Genomic DNA, 17,047 nt, shown 5'->3' with positions numbered 1-17,047 from the left:
TGGTTAAGGGTCTTGCTCTGTCACCCAGGCTGGAGTGCAGCGGTGTGATAACACCTCACTGAAGCCTCGATCTCCTGGGCTCAAGCAATCCTCTCGCCTCAGACTCCTGAGCAGCTGTGACTGTAGGCACTCGCCACCACATCCAGCTAATTTTTTCATGTTATTGTAGAGATGAGGTTTCGCCATGTTGCCCAGACTGATCTCAAACTCCTGGGCTCGAGTGATCCTCCCACCTCAGCCTCCCTAAGTGCTGGGATTATGGGCATGAGCCGCCGCGCCTGGCCTCTTTTAACTTTTTACTTACTTAATTTCAACAGGCACACAGATACGTGGGAAACAGGCTCACTAGATGTGCTAAAGCTGAGGCTAGCTGTGAGCAGACGTTTGCTTTGGGTTTTGTTTTTTTTATAATTGCGTCATAGAGTAATTGAGGGCAGGGACTGTTAGCTTTATCTCTGAATTTTCGTACCCAATACAGAATGTGGTACATACTGGGTGACAAATAATGTTGAAGAAAAAAAATATACCTAGAAGGCAAAGAAAAAAAAAAGTCTAAGTAAGGAAATTTAAGAGGTTTAAAACAATGTATTACAGGAAAACAAAAGATTTAAACCCCAGGCATACCAAGGAAAACTTCTGAATTAAAATAGTGAAAGAAAATATTATTTAAAAAGACACAATTAATTTATAAAGCCAAAGAAAAACATGATCTCAAACATCTCCTCTGCAGCACAAAATAGGAAGCAGCAGAGTGCAGGAGTTAAGAATACTGTCTTTGGAATCCTCCGTTTAACAAATATTCACAAAGCATTTACAATGTGCAAGACATGGGCTTAAAAACTAGCGAAACAGTAACAAACAGGGGCCTGCTCTTAGGGACATTTCATTTTAATGCAGGACAGACATAATAAGCAAGTAAATAATTTTAAGAGTGGTAACTGTCAAGAAGCAAATCAAATGAATATAGGAAAAAGAGAATGATTTAAAGGGCAGCTTTAGACAGAAAGGTATTTGAAAAATTCACATTTTTTAAAAAAAGATAAATTATCTGGTTTAAAAATAAACCTTGCCAGTATATGTCCAAACCTGGTGATGCATAATACAATTATAAAATGTAAGATTAAAAGATTGCATTTTTATCCATAAACCATAAATTAAAATAACTTGGTATCTTTACAATCATTCCTTTCTACATAAATTTTCAAAAATAAAACCTGTTTATCCCTAGAATTTTACCTATTGTATGAATTTTCTTCTAACTGGTACTAAGCTAATGAAGCTTTAGGTCTGAATATCCTAAAACTCTCAAGAACTGAAATATAGGTTAAATCATAAATAGCATGGTTTATAACACCCCATCATTACTTTTTCTTTTTTTTTTTTTTTTTGAGACGGAGTCTCGCGCTGTGTCACCCAGGCTGGAGTGCAGTGGCGCGATCTCGGCTCACTGCAAGCTCCGCCTCCCAGGTTCACGCCATTCTCCTGCCTCAGCCTCCGAGTAGCTGGGACTACAGGCGCCCGCCACCACGCCCGGCTAGTTTTTTGTATTTTTAGTAGAGACGGGGTTTCACCATGTTAGCCAGGATGGTCTCGATCTCCTGACCTCGTGATCCACCCGCCTCGGCCTCCCAAAGTGCTGGGATTACAGGCTTGAGCCACCGCGCCCGGCCTCTTCATCATTACTTTTTCTACCCACCCCCCGCCATCACCACCCCGATCTGGTAGACCATCATTACTTTAGGCACAGACATTTCATCCCAGAAAGCACAGAAAGAAAGAATAAAAGAAACAAGCAAGTAAACAAATTACAAAAATGCAATAGGAGGCTCCACATTCAATTGCATATGCATTTCTAGGCTCCTCAGACCTCAACACCCTAACGTGCAAAACCAGATGAAAATCAGATCTGGTGTGAGTAATGCATACAAAACCATCTCACAAAATAGCTCTTTCTAACTTGACTAAAACAGTGTAAGTTATCCTCTTTTCCTACTGTTTTTTTAATCTAAGAATTTAAAAAATGATGTCAAAGAAAAAAACCATGATTACTCTAATACAGAAATGTATATGACATTCTACCTATAATTTTCAGAAACTTACCACACATCAGCCAGAAAAAAAAAAATGCAGAACTAAAGAAAAGTTCAAAGCACCAAGAGTCCACTCACCTTAACCCATTGAACAGTTGCTTAGATTTATCCAGAAGATAACAAAAATCTGTAACTGTTTTCCTCTCTCCCTGTGGGATATCATCTTCAGCACCTCCAGAGGACATGATTTCTTTAAGAGCAAATTCAGTCCTGTAAGAAAACATATGTTCATTCATCCAGTAGGTAAAAATAAAAATAGAAAAAAACCTTAGTTATATCATCTGATAGTATTTTTTATCCAAGACAGATACAGAATTCTTCTGATTACAATCAAATTATAAAAATATAATTTAAGTGTAAGATACTGTAAGAAAACAGATCATCTCAGTCGGGCGTGGTGGTTTACACCTGTAATCCCAGAACTTTGGGAGGAGGAGGTGGGCAGATCACCTGAGGTCAGGAGTTCGAGACCAGCCCGGCCAACATGGAGCAAGCCTGTCTCTACTAAAAATACAAAAATTAGCCGGGCGTGGCGGTGGGCGCCTGTAGTCCCAGCTACTCAGGAGGCTGAGGCAGCAGAATTGCTTGATCCCGGGAGGTGGAGGCTGCAGTGAGCCGAGACGTGCCATTGCACTCCAGCCTGGGTGACACAGTGAGACGCCGTCTCAAAAAAAAAACAAAAAAAAAAAAAAAGGAAAGAAAATAGATCATCTCCTGTCATTGGTATGGATGAAAATTGGAACCATATTAGAAAGCAATTTTTATAATATCCTTTCATCTAATAAATATTATTTAAATGCCTGTTATGTTCTAGGCATTCCTCTACATGGTTAACAATCTAAAAATATTTATTTATTTATTTATTTGTTAATTTGATCCATTCTATAAATCCTTCTGGAACGCGGTGGCTCAAGCCTGTAATCCCAGCACTTTGGGAGGCCGAGACGGGCGGATCACGAGGTCAGGAGATCAAGACCATCCTGGCTAACACGGTGAAACCCCGTCTCTACTAAAAAATAAAAAAATTAGCCGGGCGAGGTGGCGGGCGCCTGTAGTCCCAGCTACTCGGGAGGCTGAGGCAGGAGAATGGCGGGAACCCGGGAGGCGGAGCTTGCAGTGAGCTGAGATCCGGCCACTGCACTCCAGCCCGGGCGACAGAGCGAGACTCCGTCTCAAAAAAAAAAAAAAAAAAAAAAAAAAGAAAATGATCCCACAAATGAAAAACACCTTATCCATGTATTTGTTTCAGTATCATAACATTTAAAAATTGAAAACAACCTAAAGGCCTCAAAGACGAAAATGGTTAGGAATACTACCACCGCACTCTACCCAATCACTAACTCACAACTGTGTTTAAGAAGGTGAGGCAATGGTATGAGCACACTTCAGTATAAAAGGGATATAAAATCACACACACACATAATACACACACACGTACACACACAGAGGTGTATTAAAACTATACTGAATTGAAACTATCTCCAGTTGTAATCAATTTCATAAACCTGCCATGTAAAAAGAAAAAAACAACAGTAAGTTGTCAGACAGTATGTACAATACAAACCTAAACTAAACTTTAAAAACTGATTTGTGGCCAGGCGCAGTGGCTCATGCCTGTAATCCCAGCACTCTGGGAGGCCGAGGCAGGCGGATCACGAGGTCAGGAGATCGAGACCATCCTGGCTAACATGGTGAAACCCCGTTTCTACTAAAAATACAAAAAATTAGTCAGGTGTGGTGGCGGGCGCCTGTAGTCCCAGCTACTTGGGAGGCTGAGCTAGGAGGATGGCGTGAACTCAGGAGGCAGAGTTTGCAGTGAGCAGAGATCACGCCACTGCACTCCAGCCTGGGTGACAGAGCGAGACTCTGTCTCAAAACAAAACAAAACAAAACAAACAAACAAAAAAACTGATTTGTGTTTACACACAGACAGAAATCCCTGGAACAATACAGGAAAATTTGGTCCTAGTGTAGGGTGTAAAAATAGGCAGACAAAATATAGTCACTGAAATAATGTGATACAATTGGTGAAATAACGAAATTTAATAGATCGACTAAAGAACAGAAAGGATACAGTTGAACAAATTAATAAGCTAAAATACCAGATTTGGGGTACTCTGCCAAAAGACAGTAGAAAGAGATAAAATACATAAAAGAAAAAGCAAGAGACCAAATAGGGAAATGAGGAAAATCAACTGCCACACAGTAGCTTACACAGGAGGAGAGAAAAACACAAATGAGAGTGAAGAAATATTTGCAGAAATAATGACTAAATTTCCCAGAATTAGAGAAAATATAACACCTAAATTGAAAGGACTCAAAGAATGTCAAAATAATCCCACAGCTAGAACCATTAGAGTAAAACTTAGGAAATCAGAGTTCTCTTCCCTTCCTGAAAAATTCACTCTTATATCCACCACGGAGGTATCCACATCCCAGGGTACCTGCATGGCTGTCAGAATAGAAACTATGTGAGGAGGCCATTCGCAGGCAGGGCCAGCTTGCACAGGATGTTGAAGGCTGAGGGTGGTGAGGAGGGCACCCATGAGGGCAGAGGACTGGCAGGGAAATTAGGAGCCTGAGCACAGTGACAGGACCTCCATGTAGAAGGGTTCAAAGCAGCAACGGGAGATTTGCTATACAGAGAGGGATGGATCAATAAGATCTATTAAGGGCCAGGCACAGTGGCTCATGCCTGTAACTCCAGCACTTTGGGAGGCAGAAGCAGGAGGATCACTTGAGGCTAGGAGTTTGAGATCTGCCTGGGCAACATAGTGAGATCCTGTCCCTACAAATTTTAAAATCAGCCAGATGTGGTGGCAGGTGCCTATAGTCCCATCTACTCACGAGGCTGAGGCAGGAGAATCGACTGAGGCCAGGAGTTCAAGGGTGCAGTGAGCTGTGATTCCTCCACTGCACTTCAGCCTGAGTGACAGAGTGAGCCCCATCTCTTTAAAAAAAAAAAAAACATTCTTTTTTTTTTTAAAGATTTATTAAAGACAATGGGACCCAGAGTTCTCACTTGGCAGAGAAGGGAGATGGCAAATATGGAAATGGAAAAAGTTAGAATGAACTCTGTGGATTGAAACTGGGTGCGGTGGCTCACATCTGTAATCTCAGCACTCTGGAAGGCCAAGGTGGGCGGATCATCTGAGGTCAGGAGTTTGAGACCAGCCTGGGCAACACAGTGAAACCCATCTCCACCAAAAAATACAAAAATTAGACCAGCATGGTGGGGTGCGCCTGTAGTCCCCAGCCACTTGGGCAGCTGAGGCAGGAGAATCAACTGAACCCAGGAGGTGGAGGTTGAGGTGAGCCGAGATCATGCCACTGTACTCCAGCCTGGGCGACAGAGCGAGACTCCGTTTCAAAAATAATAAACTGCAAGTATGAGTGAACTAATGGATTTCCGAAGACATGGACATACATGCATGGTGTGTGTGCCTACATAAGCACACGCAGATGCATACTCCCTAGCTCTTCAATTCTATCTACTGAGAGGGCCTTGGAGCAGTGACCATCTTCCCTCCCCAGTGGTATGAACGTTTCTAGCACCTAGCTCTTGACCTCTAATACCATTCTCCAATAAAAGGAACCAGACATCTTTGGAGAATTGTAATTCACTAATTACAGCACAGGGGTAGAAAAAGTACAGGATGAATCTGGAATATCTTGTGGCAGTAAGCAAGAAAGTGCTCAAGGAATGCCAAAGACATGTCCAAAAGACATAGGATCAAGATTGAAGGAGATCCCACTGGCCAAATGGGGTAATTTCAGCATCAATACCAATAATAATAGCAATGGATTAATACCCATTGAACAAAATAAGAAATCATGAATCAATACAGATATAAATAAATGAGTGAATAAATGGAAAGTGTGGTCGTAAATGGGATAGTTTCTGAATACTTCCCCCATAAACTACACATTACTTCCAAGGGAAAAGTAACTTTACAGCAGTAAAACCTGGCAGACACTGCCTTGATCAAATGATCAAAGTAACATCATTAGTAATCAGACAAATCAAAGTCCCATGCAATGAGAAGTGTAGTTCCCGTCAAAGATCTGTAGCCTGAGTCTAATCACGAGGAAATAGAGAAAACCAAGTTGGGGGACATTCTACAGAATAACCAACCTGTAATCTTCAAAAATGTCAAGGCCTTTCCTTCAAAGAAAAGGGAAAACTGAGGTATAATGTCTGATTCTCCCTGGATCCTTCTATTGAGACAACTGGTAAGGCCTGAATGGGGTCTAAGGACTAGACAGGAGTAAAATTTCAGTGTTATTAAGAAAGATGTTCAACCACCAACAATAAATTGGTGAACAAAATACAAACAGTAAAATACAGTAACAAAATACAAACCTAACGCAGCAAAATAAGCACATTAAAACTATACTAACTACAGCAGTTGAACATGCACTGAAACCAGCACAGTTGCTAGAGGCAGTGTAAATTAGTTCAAACCCGTGAGTTTCCCTGAATGTATGAGGGGACATTAAACGGTCATTCTATTAGATCTATCAATTACACTTCAGAAAATTTATCCTGAGGTTAACTGTCATTACTGGTAAATTACTCATAACACAAGAACTGGTGAAGAATCACTAGCATCTGGGACATTCTTCAAAATCTATCTTTCTAGTCTCACCTTCCATTAGCACACACATACCTATTCTCTGACAACAATAAAACACTTGAAAGCCTGTGAACAAATCCTACTCTTATACAGCATCATGATGTACATGCTATTCCCCTGGCCTATTTTGTTCACCTACCAAATTTATATTCATAGTTGAAGACACCATTCAAATGACTTTTCAGTAAAACTTTTCTTGAAAATCTAAATATCTCCCTGGCACCTACTTATGATCAAGTCAGTAGGGGCTTCTTCGGTTACTTCACAAAAAAGTTAAACAAATATACCAATTATTTGTTTTCTGAAAAGTCTATCTCACCATCTAGACACACATTGTCCAAAAGTGTAGTCATTAGCCATTTGTCACTATTTAGCACCTGAAACATGGCTACTCTGAATTGAGATGTGCTGTAAATGTGAAGTATAAGTGTAAAATATGCCAGGCTTAGAAGGCTTAGTATGAAAAAAAAAGCCATGGCAGAGAGTGAAAGAAAACTGATAAAGATATATGGCAACATAAAGATGGCATTAATATGTAATCCTAGCAACAGCATTGTTTGTTGAGATAATTCTCAGCAGACATCTTCAGAGTGGCTTCAAAGTAGTTCCAACTGTCTTGCAAACAGCCAGGTATTCTGAATACATAACCAAAAAGATCATCATGTATATTTTTACATCTTTCAGTATGCTAGTGATATGGATTGGCCCACCCAAATCTCAACTTGAATTGTATCTCCCAGAATTCCCACGTGTTATGGGAGGGACCCAAGGGGAGGTAACTGAATCAGGCCATCTTTCCCATGTTATTCTCATGATAGTGAGTAAGTCTCATGAGATCTGATGGTTTTCTCAGGGGTTTCCTTTTTGCTTCCTCCTCATTTTCTCTTGCCACTGCCATGTAAGAAGTACCTTTTGCCTCCGGTCATGATTCTGAGGCCTCCCCAGCCATGTGGAACTATAAGTCCAATTAAACCTCTTTTTCTTCCCAGTCTCAGGTATGTCTTTATGAGTAGCATTAAAATGGACTAATACAGCTAGGTTGCATAAGACAAATAGTTTGTGTTTCATGATTTTCTCAGTGTTTCTATTCAAGTATTTTATAAATATACCATCCTTCTTGTAGCTGCTACTTATCACATTCTACTCTAATATTACAGAAACCTGTGCCTCATGTCATACCAGATTATAAAGTCCTTGGCCAGGTGTGGTGGCTCACGCCTGTAATCCCAGCACTTTGGGAAGCTGAGGCGGGCAGATCACAAGGTCAGCAGATCGAGACCATCCTGGCTAACACGGTGAAACCCCGTCTCTACTAAAAATCAACAAATTAGCCCAGCGTGGTGGTGGGCGCCTGTAGTCCCAGCTATTTGGGAGGCTGAGGCAGGAAAATGGCATGAACCCAGGAGGTGGAGCTTGCAGCAAGCCAAGATTGTGCCACTGTGCCCCAGCCTGGGCAACAGAGCAAGACTGTCTCAAAAAAAAAAAAAAAAAGTCCTTAAGTGCTAAACCCATGTTACATTTATTCTTGCTCTTCAACTAAACCTCCAACAGAACTTCAAATACCTTAAGCACTTATTTCAGTCTTATGAATTGAAATGGATTATGGTAATAGTTTTGGACAAAGTGATATAAAACCTAAATTTAAGGCTGGGTGCGGTGGCTCACGCCTATAATCCCAACACTTTGGGAGGCCGAGGCAGGTGGATCATGAAGTCAGGAGATCAAGACCATCCTGGCCAACATGGTGAAACTATGTCTCTACTAAAAACACAAAAATTAGCTGGGCATGGTGGCGCGTGCCTGTAAAGAGGATCAGGAGGCTGAGGCAAGAGAATCATTTGAACCAGGGTGTAGGAGGTTGCAGTGAGCCAAGATTGCACCACTGTGCTCCAGCCTGGCGTCACAGCAAGACTCCATCTCAAAAAGAAAAAAAAGTAAAATGCTGTATAAGTACTACTGAAGTCAAACAATAGAATAGTTTTAATTATAACCTCCCCCTCCCAAAAAAAAGCAAGATTAGGCCTGGCGCGGTAGCTCACTCATACCTGTAATCCCAGCACTTTGGGAGGCTGAGGTGGGCGGATCACTTGAGATCAGAAGTTTGAGACCAGCCTGGCCAACATGGCAAAACCCCATCTCTACTAAAAATACAAAAATCAGATAGGCATGGTGGCACGCACCTGTAATCCCAGCTACTCAGGAGGTGAAGGTTGCAGTGAGCCAAGATCACACCACTGCACTTCAGCCTGGGTGACACAGTGAGAATCAATCTCAAAAAAAAAAAGAAAAAAAACATGAATGACTATAGAAAAGACAGGACAAATGGAAGGCAAAGAGTATAACAGTAAAATTAAAACACAATTAATGTCAGTAGCTACAATATATTTTAATGGACTAAGTAATAAAATTTAATGATGAAGTCTATCAGATTGGATTTAAGAAAAAAAAATACATGAGTAAAAGATTGAAAAAGGTTGAAAGTCAAAGTATGGAAAATACATACCTTGAAACATCAACCAAAAGGGAAGAAGCGTAGCTACGTTATTATCAGGCAACACTGACTTTAAGTGCCCCCCCCAAAAAAAATCTATATAGATGAAAAGTATTTCCTAGTGACAAAGTGTTCAATTCAATATATCCCTTTTATCTTTTTTTTTTTTTTTTTTTTTTGAGACAGAGTTGCACTGTTACCACCCAGGCTGAAGTACAATGGCAGGATCTTGGCTCACTGCAACCTCCACCTCCCAGGTTCAAGTGATTCTCCTGCCTCAGTCTCCCAAGTAGCTGGGATTACAGACATGCACCACAACGCCTGGCTAATTTTTGTATTTTTAGTAGAGACCGGGTTTCACCATATTGGCTAGGCTGGTCTTGAACTCCCGACCTCAGGTGATCCCCCTGCCTCGGCTTCCCAACGTGCTGGGATTACAGGTATGAGCCACCATGCCCAGCCAATTCAATATATTTCTAAATATCATATGCACCTAATAACATAGCCTCAAAATATATAAAGAAAAATGGATAAAACTAAACGAAGAAACAGACAAATCCACAATCATAATGGGAAATTTTAGAACATATCCCTCAGTAAAAAAGAATAATAAAAAAAGACTAACGATAGTAGGATTTTTTAAATCCTCATTAATAAAGTTGACCTAACTGAAATGCAGAGAACCATACAGCTACAAACTGTAGTTTATGTCTTTTTTATTAACATACCCATGGAGCAATCATAAAGATCAATTCTAGACGGCTGCTGTGGTTCAAATAAATAAATAAATAAATTAGTTAATACTAATTCTCATAAATACTCCATCTCAAATAAGTAAATAAATACTAATTCTACGCTAGATATAAACCAAGTCCCTACATGTCACAAAGAATTAAAATTACAGTATGCCTTCTGATCACACTGCAAGTAAGTGAGAAATCAATAGCCAAAACATTACTAAAAAAATTCTAAGCCTAGCGCAGTTGCTCATGCCTGTAATCTCAGCACTTTGGGAGGCTGAGGTGGGTGGATCACCTGGGGTCAGGAGTTCGAGACCAGACTGGCCAACATGGTGAAATCCCATCTCTACTAAAAATACAAAAATGAGCTGGGCGTGTTGATGGGTGCCTGTAATCCCAGCTACTTGGGAGGCTGAGGCAGGAAAATCACTTGAACCCAGGAGGTGGAGGTTGCAGTGAGCCAAGATCGTGCCACTGCACACTAGCCTGGGTGACAGAGTGGAACCCTATCTCAAAAAATAAAAATAAAAATAAAAATAAAAAAATCCCATGTTTGGAAATTAAGAAATAATCCATGTAAATAATTAATGGGTCAAAAAATCATAATGAAAAGTAGAAAATATTCTGAACTGATTCACAATGAAAATTAAAGTTTATGGATACAGATAATTCTATGCTGAGAGAGAAATGGCTGGCCTTTAAACATATATATTTAAAAAGAGGTTAGGAAATGAACAGCCAATAGGAGCAGCCAATTAAACCCAAAGAAAATAGATGGCAATAAATTTACGTAGATGAAATTAATTAAATAAGAAACACAACAAAGTCAACAAAATAAAGTTAGTTCTTTAAAAAGACTAATAAAACCCTGGCAAGAATGACCCACGGGGGAAAAAAAAACAACAGAGATTAATACCAAAAATGAAAAAAAGGAGTATCACTGCTGAAAACAAAAAGATCACAACAGGAATATTATAAATAACTTAATGCCATCAATGTGAACATTTAAGTAAAACAGACAAACATTAAGAAAAACATTTTTTGCTAAACCTGATACAGAAAGAAATTTTGAAGAGTTCTAGATCTACTGAAAAATTGACAGCCTAATTGAAAGCCTAACCACAATGAAAACTCCACACCCAGGTGGTTTCATTGGTAAATTTATAAAAAACAACTAAAGAAGACCAAAAAAAAAGAGGCAATCTTACATAAACTCTTACAGAATATAGAAGGAACATTCCTCAGCTCATTTTATGAGGCCAACATAATTTTGATACCAAACCCTAACAGGGATATTATAAGAAAGCAAAATTACAGGCCATTCTCACTAATGAGTATAGATGCAAATATACTAAGCCAAATGTTACCAAGTCCAATTCAGCAATATATAAAAAGGACATGACAAAATTGGACTTATTTTAGGAATGTAAAGTTGGTTTGATATTTGAAAATCAATCACTGTAATTTACCACACAAGTAGAATAAAGGAGAAAAATCATACTACAATTGCTCAACAGATGCACAACTCACATTTGGTAAAATTTAACATTGGCTCACAATTAAGAAAAAAAAAACCAACTCAGCAAACTAGGAACAGAAAGGGAGCTTCATTAATTTCATAAAGGGTATGTATTTTAAAACTATAGCAAAAATCATACTTTTCAGTGAAATGTTGATATCTTTCCCCTTGAGATTGTGAATGACTGCTATCACCAGAACCTCTGATACTGTATTGAATAAAGAAAAAAAGAAAACAAAAAAGATATAAGCTGTTATTATTTGTACATAACATGAACATTTCCATAGAAATTTCAAAAGAATCTACATGTAATCATCAGAACTAACCAGCGAGTTTAGCAAAGTTTCTGGATAAAAGGTCAACACATATAAAGGTTAAGTATATTTCTATACTCCCAAGAACAAAGAAAAAAATTTTAAATAAATTTAGTGTAGCCTAAGTGTACAGTGATTATAAAATCTACAGAAGCGTATGGTCGGTCCTAGGCCTTCACATTCACTCACCACTTGCTCACTGACTCACCCAGAGCAACTTCCAGTCCTGCAGGCTCCATTCATGGTAAGTGCCCTGATAGCTGTACCATTTTTTATTTTATTTTATTTTATTTTACTTTATTTTATTTTGTTTTATTTTTTAAGACGCAGCTGTGCTTGGAACCATTTTTTAATCTCTTACGTTGTGTTTTTACTGTACCATTTCTATGTTTAGATATGTTTGGATATACAAGTACTTAACACTGTATAATTGCTAACAGTATTCAGTACAGTACCAGGCTGTACAGGTTTGCAGCCCAGGAGCAACAGGCTGTACCATGAAGCCAAGGTATGTAGGAAGGCTATACCATCTAGTCTGTGTAAGTACACTCTATGATATTTGCACAACAAAATCGCCTCACGACACATTTCTCAGAACATATCCCTGTTGTTAAGCAACATGACTGTATATATAAATTACGTGAGGAGATTGGAAATCTATAAACAAGATCAATTCAACAGACACTTGTGGGAAGCACATGGGTAAACATATCACAAGAGTAGAAGTAGAGACAAAGGAAAAAGAACATATATTTTAATGGGTTGAGTTGTGCCCCCTCAAAAGATATGTTGAAGTCCTAACTTCTGGTACCTGTGAATAGGACGGGACCTTCTTTGGAAACAAGGGTTTTGCAGATGTAATTAAGGCCTAAGTTAAGATGACATCATGCTGGAGTAGAGTGGGCCCTGAATACAATGTGACTGTTGTCCTTAAAGAGCAGAGGAGACACAGAGACAGACACACAGGGAAGGGAGAGTGCCATGTAAAGACAGACAAGAGGGAAGGCAGCCACGTGAAGGAGGAGGCAGAGATCAAAATCACGCAGCTGCAAGCCAAGGAACGCCAAGGATTGCTGGCAACTGTCAGAAGCCGGGAGAGAGGCCTGGAAGAGATTTCCCTTCTGAGTTGCTAAGAAGGAACCAATTCTGCAACCACTCAATTTTGGATTCTGGCCTCCTGAACTATGAAAGCATAAATTTCTTTTGTTTTAAGCCACCCAGCTTGTCATTTCTCATTTTGGTCTTAATTTGCATTTCTCTGACAACTAATGAAGTTCAATACCCTTTCATTTGTTACAGCAGGCCTGGGAAACTAATACATAGATACATAATACATCGATAGAGTCCTTACACAGATTACAAAATGGGCAAACAAGCAAAACAACGAGCAGGGACAACTGCTCAAAGACATATTTTGCTGAGTAAAGAAAATTTGGCAAATTATTGACCTGGCTTGTTGACAATTACTTTTTATAGGAAGTTTGTGACAAAGCAACAATCTCTGGATTGAATTCTGAGTAAGTGGTTGGTAATATGAAAGTCTGAAAGAAATCTTGAAAGAAAATAATGTTAAGTCTGCATTACATTATACCAGTATGCATAAAGTGGAGTCATCACAGCAGTGGAAAGGGCCCTGATCTAGGACAAAAGCCCAAGTATTTCTGTTGCTAACACTTACTAGCTATGTGATTTTAACCAAAAATAACTGTAGTTAACACTTTGATTGCAAGTTTTTAATCCAGCAAAACAAGAAATTTACAAGCCAGGCGTGGTGGCTCACACCTGTAATCCCAGCACTTTGGGAGGCCAAGGCAGGAGGATCGCTTGACACTAGGTGTTCAAGACAAACCTGGGCAACAAAGCAAGACCCCATCTCTACAACAATCAAAAAATTAGCCAGGCATGACAGCATGCACCCAGCTACTCGGGAAGCTGAGGCAAGAGGATCCCTTGAGCCCAGGAGTTTGAGGTTACAGTGAACTGACTGAGCCACCACACTCCAACCTGAATGACAGAGTGAGATCCTGTATGATAAACAACAAAAACGACAACAAAAAAACACAAAGAGGCTGGGCGTGGTGGCTTATGCCTCTAATCCCAGCACTTTGGGAGGCCAAGACTGACAGCCTGCTTGAAGCAAGTAGTTCAAGACCAGCATGAATAACATGGCAAAACCCCATCTCTATTATTTTCTAAAATTTTTTTATAAAAAAATTAAAAATAAATTTACACATGGCTTGCTTACCTCAGATACCTGTTGTGAAGATAAAAATAAGATTTCAGCTGTAAAATAAGTTTGAAAACACTACATAATATCACCATCGTTATTATTCCGCACTTAGTGAGGTTTTAAAAACGTAAGGAAAAACCCTGTGATCAGACTGAAAAGGGAAACAGGCAGTACATAGGAAAGGAAGAAAAGAAAGGAAGTACATAGGAAAGAAAATAAAAATATAACAAATAATTTGACCGGGCGCGATGGCTCACGCCTATAATCCCAACAGTTTGGGAGGCCAAGGCGGTTGGAAAACTTGAGGTCAGGAGTTCAAGACCAACACAGTCAACATGGTGAAACTCCCGTCTCTACTAAAAATACAAAAAATTAGTCGGGCATGGTGGCATGCACCTGTAATCCCAGTTACTCAGGAGGCTGAGGCAGGAGAATCACTTTAACCAAGAGGCAGAGGTTGCAGTGAGCCAAGATCAAGCCACTGTACTCCAGCCTGGGAGACAGAGCAAGACTTCATCTCAAGAAAAAAAAAATTAAAAAACAAAAAAATTTATTCTGACAAAGATAGGAGAGCATTTATGGAAATCAAATGCTAAGAAAGGGATCATTTCGTTATGAGCTCAGAATTTTTTATTTTTCTTTTTTTTTTTGAGACGGAGTCTCACTCTTGTCACCCAGGCTGGAGTTCAGTGGCGTGATCTCAGCTCACTGCAACCTCTGCCTCCCGGGTTCAAGCAATTCTCCTGCCTTAGCCTCCTAAGTAGCTGGGATTACAGGCGCCCGCCACCACATCTGGCTGATTTTTGTACTTTTAGTAGAGACGGGGTTTCACCATGTTGGCCAGGCTGGTCTCAAACTCCCGACCTCAGGTGATCCACCCACCTCGGTCTCCCAAAGTGCTGAGATTACAGGCATGAGCCACCGTGCCTGGCCATGAGCTCATATTTTTAAAAAACATACGAAGAGATGGAATGGCTGTATAATTAAGAGCGAGCATAAAATATTATCACATGTTGTCTCAGTATGTGATAAATGGAATATTAATAATACCTAGCTCTTAAGGTTGTTGGACAATAAAATGAACTAACAGATATGAAACTGTGCTATAAATTACACTATACCATGAAATTGTTAGTTGCAAAATTGTTGCAAATACACTCCGAAACAGTACAAATTGAAAAATACCAAGTACAAAAAGTGTTGAATATGTGCGTGTATGTGAGGGGTGATGATGGTTTTGCCATATTCAGTATAAACAGAATAGCTACCACTTGGTACAGATGGCATTCCTATAATGGGAACAAATGACAGAGCTCTAAAAGCTGGTCCTTACCACAGTGTGAAGCATCTTCATGTATCAAGGATAGCATAAAATTATCATGAATTATACACAAATTATTTTCTAAAAACAATCTTTTTTTTTTTTTTGAGACATAGTCTCGCCCTGTTGCCCAGGCTTGAGTGCAGTGGTGCAATCTCGGCTCACAGCAACCTCCACTTCCCAGATTCAAGCAATTTTCCTGCCTCAGCCTCCAAGTAGCTGGCATTACAGGCACCTGCCACCAAACCCAACTAGTTTTTGTATTTTTAGTAGAGACAGGGTTTTACCATGTTGGCCAGGCTGGTCTAGCACTCCTGACCTCAAGTGATCCACCTACCTCAACCTCCCAAAGTGCTAGGATTACAAGCGTGAACCACCACACCCGGTTGAAACAATCTTTTTGTCTTATTCCAACATGTTACTGAAGTTAAATCACTAGGCCAGGCATAGTGGCTCACACCTGTAATCTCATGCCTGTAATCCCAAGGTAGGAGGATTGCTTGTGGCCAAGAGTTCAAGACTAGCCTGGGCAATATCTGATATGGTTTGGCTGTGTCCCCACCCAAATTGCATGTTGAATTGTAGCTCCCATAATTCCCATGTGTTGTGGGAGGGACCCAGTGGGAGATAATTGAATCATGGGGGCATTTTCCCCCATTCTGTTCTCATGGTAGTGAACAAGTCTCACAAGATCTGATGGTTTTATAAGAGGAAACCCTTTCGCTTGGTTCTCATTTTCTCTTTTGTCTGCTGCCATATAAGATGTGCTTTTCACCTTCCACCATGATGTGAGGCCTCCTAGCTCCATGGAGGTGTGAGTTCATTAAACCCCTTTTCCTTTATATCACCCAGTCTCAGGTATGTCTTTATTAGCCGTGTGAAAACGGACTAATACACTATCACAAGACTCTATAAAAAATTTTTTTTAATTAGCCTGGCATGGTGTTCTGTGCCTATAGTCCTAGCTATCAGGATGGCTGAGGTGGAAGGATCACTTGAGCCCAGGAGTTCTAGGCTGCAATGAACAGGACTGTACCACTGCACTACAGTCTGGGTGACAGAATGAGACTAACTCAAAGAAAAAAAGTTACATGCTATGATAATAATGAAAAGAGAAATGCATAGGTACCAAACTTCTTGTTGATCAATGTATAGAGAAATTGAATAATACCATGAGGACAGAGAGTTTAAGAAAAGGAAGCCAAAGGAGTTTTGGCATGGAGCCGCAGTGATACACAGCCAGAAGGCCATTTGTAAAATACTGCCCACAAGACTATAAAGACATCATTTTGCCTATCAGATATAGAAAAAGAGAGATGTTTATCTAACACACACAACTACACAAATTCCAGTACTAATTCAACTGAGACATAGCACAACCTAGCAGAAAGCACTGCAGTGAAAGGGAAAAAAGGCAGGAAAAAAAAGAACACACAACTGCTTGATTCACAGGGCAAAAGGAGTGTTGGTTAATCAGAGTAAATGTTGGCTCCGCTTGCTGTATTCTGCATTGTCTCTAGTAAGTCCATTCCTATTGAGGAAACTAAGTTCTGATTAGCATGAAGTGTTCAGGGCAAAAGAACAAATTACTTTCACTGCTTAAGGCATACAGATCTGCATGCATTTGTTTCAATGCCAGTGTCAGAAGGGAAAACTAAAGAGGGCAAGAGACAGGGGATAGTAGAGATTCTTTTTTTTTTTTTTT

The 17,047-nt window shown here is 39.9% G+C and overlaps 1 protein-coding gene across 2 annotated transcripts in view; it reads right to left on the bottom strand.

Moving 5' to 3' along the window:
• Positions 1-17,047, bottom strand: part of SCAI (suppressor of cancer cell invasion) — a 191,699-nt gene that overhangs the window by 95,201 nt on the left and 79,451 nt on the right. Inside the window, exons 3-4 of one of the 2 annotated variants that reach the window (XM_025359039.1) lie at positions 11,617-11,685; positions 2,169-2,300 (exon numbers count right to left, since the gene is read on the bottom strand). In XM_025359039.1, coding sequence (XP_025214824.1) covers positions 2,169-2,300; positions 11,617-11,685 — 201 coding nt within the window. The remainder of the gene's footprint in view (positions 1-2,168; positions 2,301-11,616; positions 11,686-17,047) is intronic. The other variant, XM_025359040.1, reaches the window with a different exon arrangement.

The sequence above is a fragment of the Theropithecus gelada genome, chromosome 15, assembly GCF_003255815.1.
Source record: "Theropithecus gelada isolate Dixy chromosome 15, Tgel_1.0, whole genome shotgun sequence".
NCBI classification, from domain to species: Eukaryota; Metazoa; Chordata; class Mammalia; order Primates; family Cercopithecidae; genus Theropithecus; species Theropithecus gelada.
The sequence above is the reverse complement of the archived record's forward strand: the minus strand, read 5'-3'. Positions and strand labels throughout refer to the sequence as shown.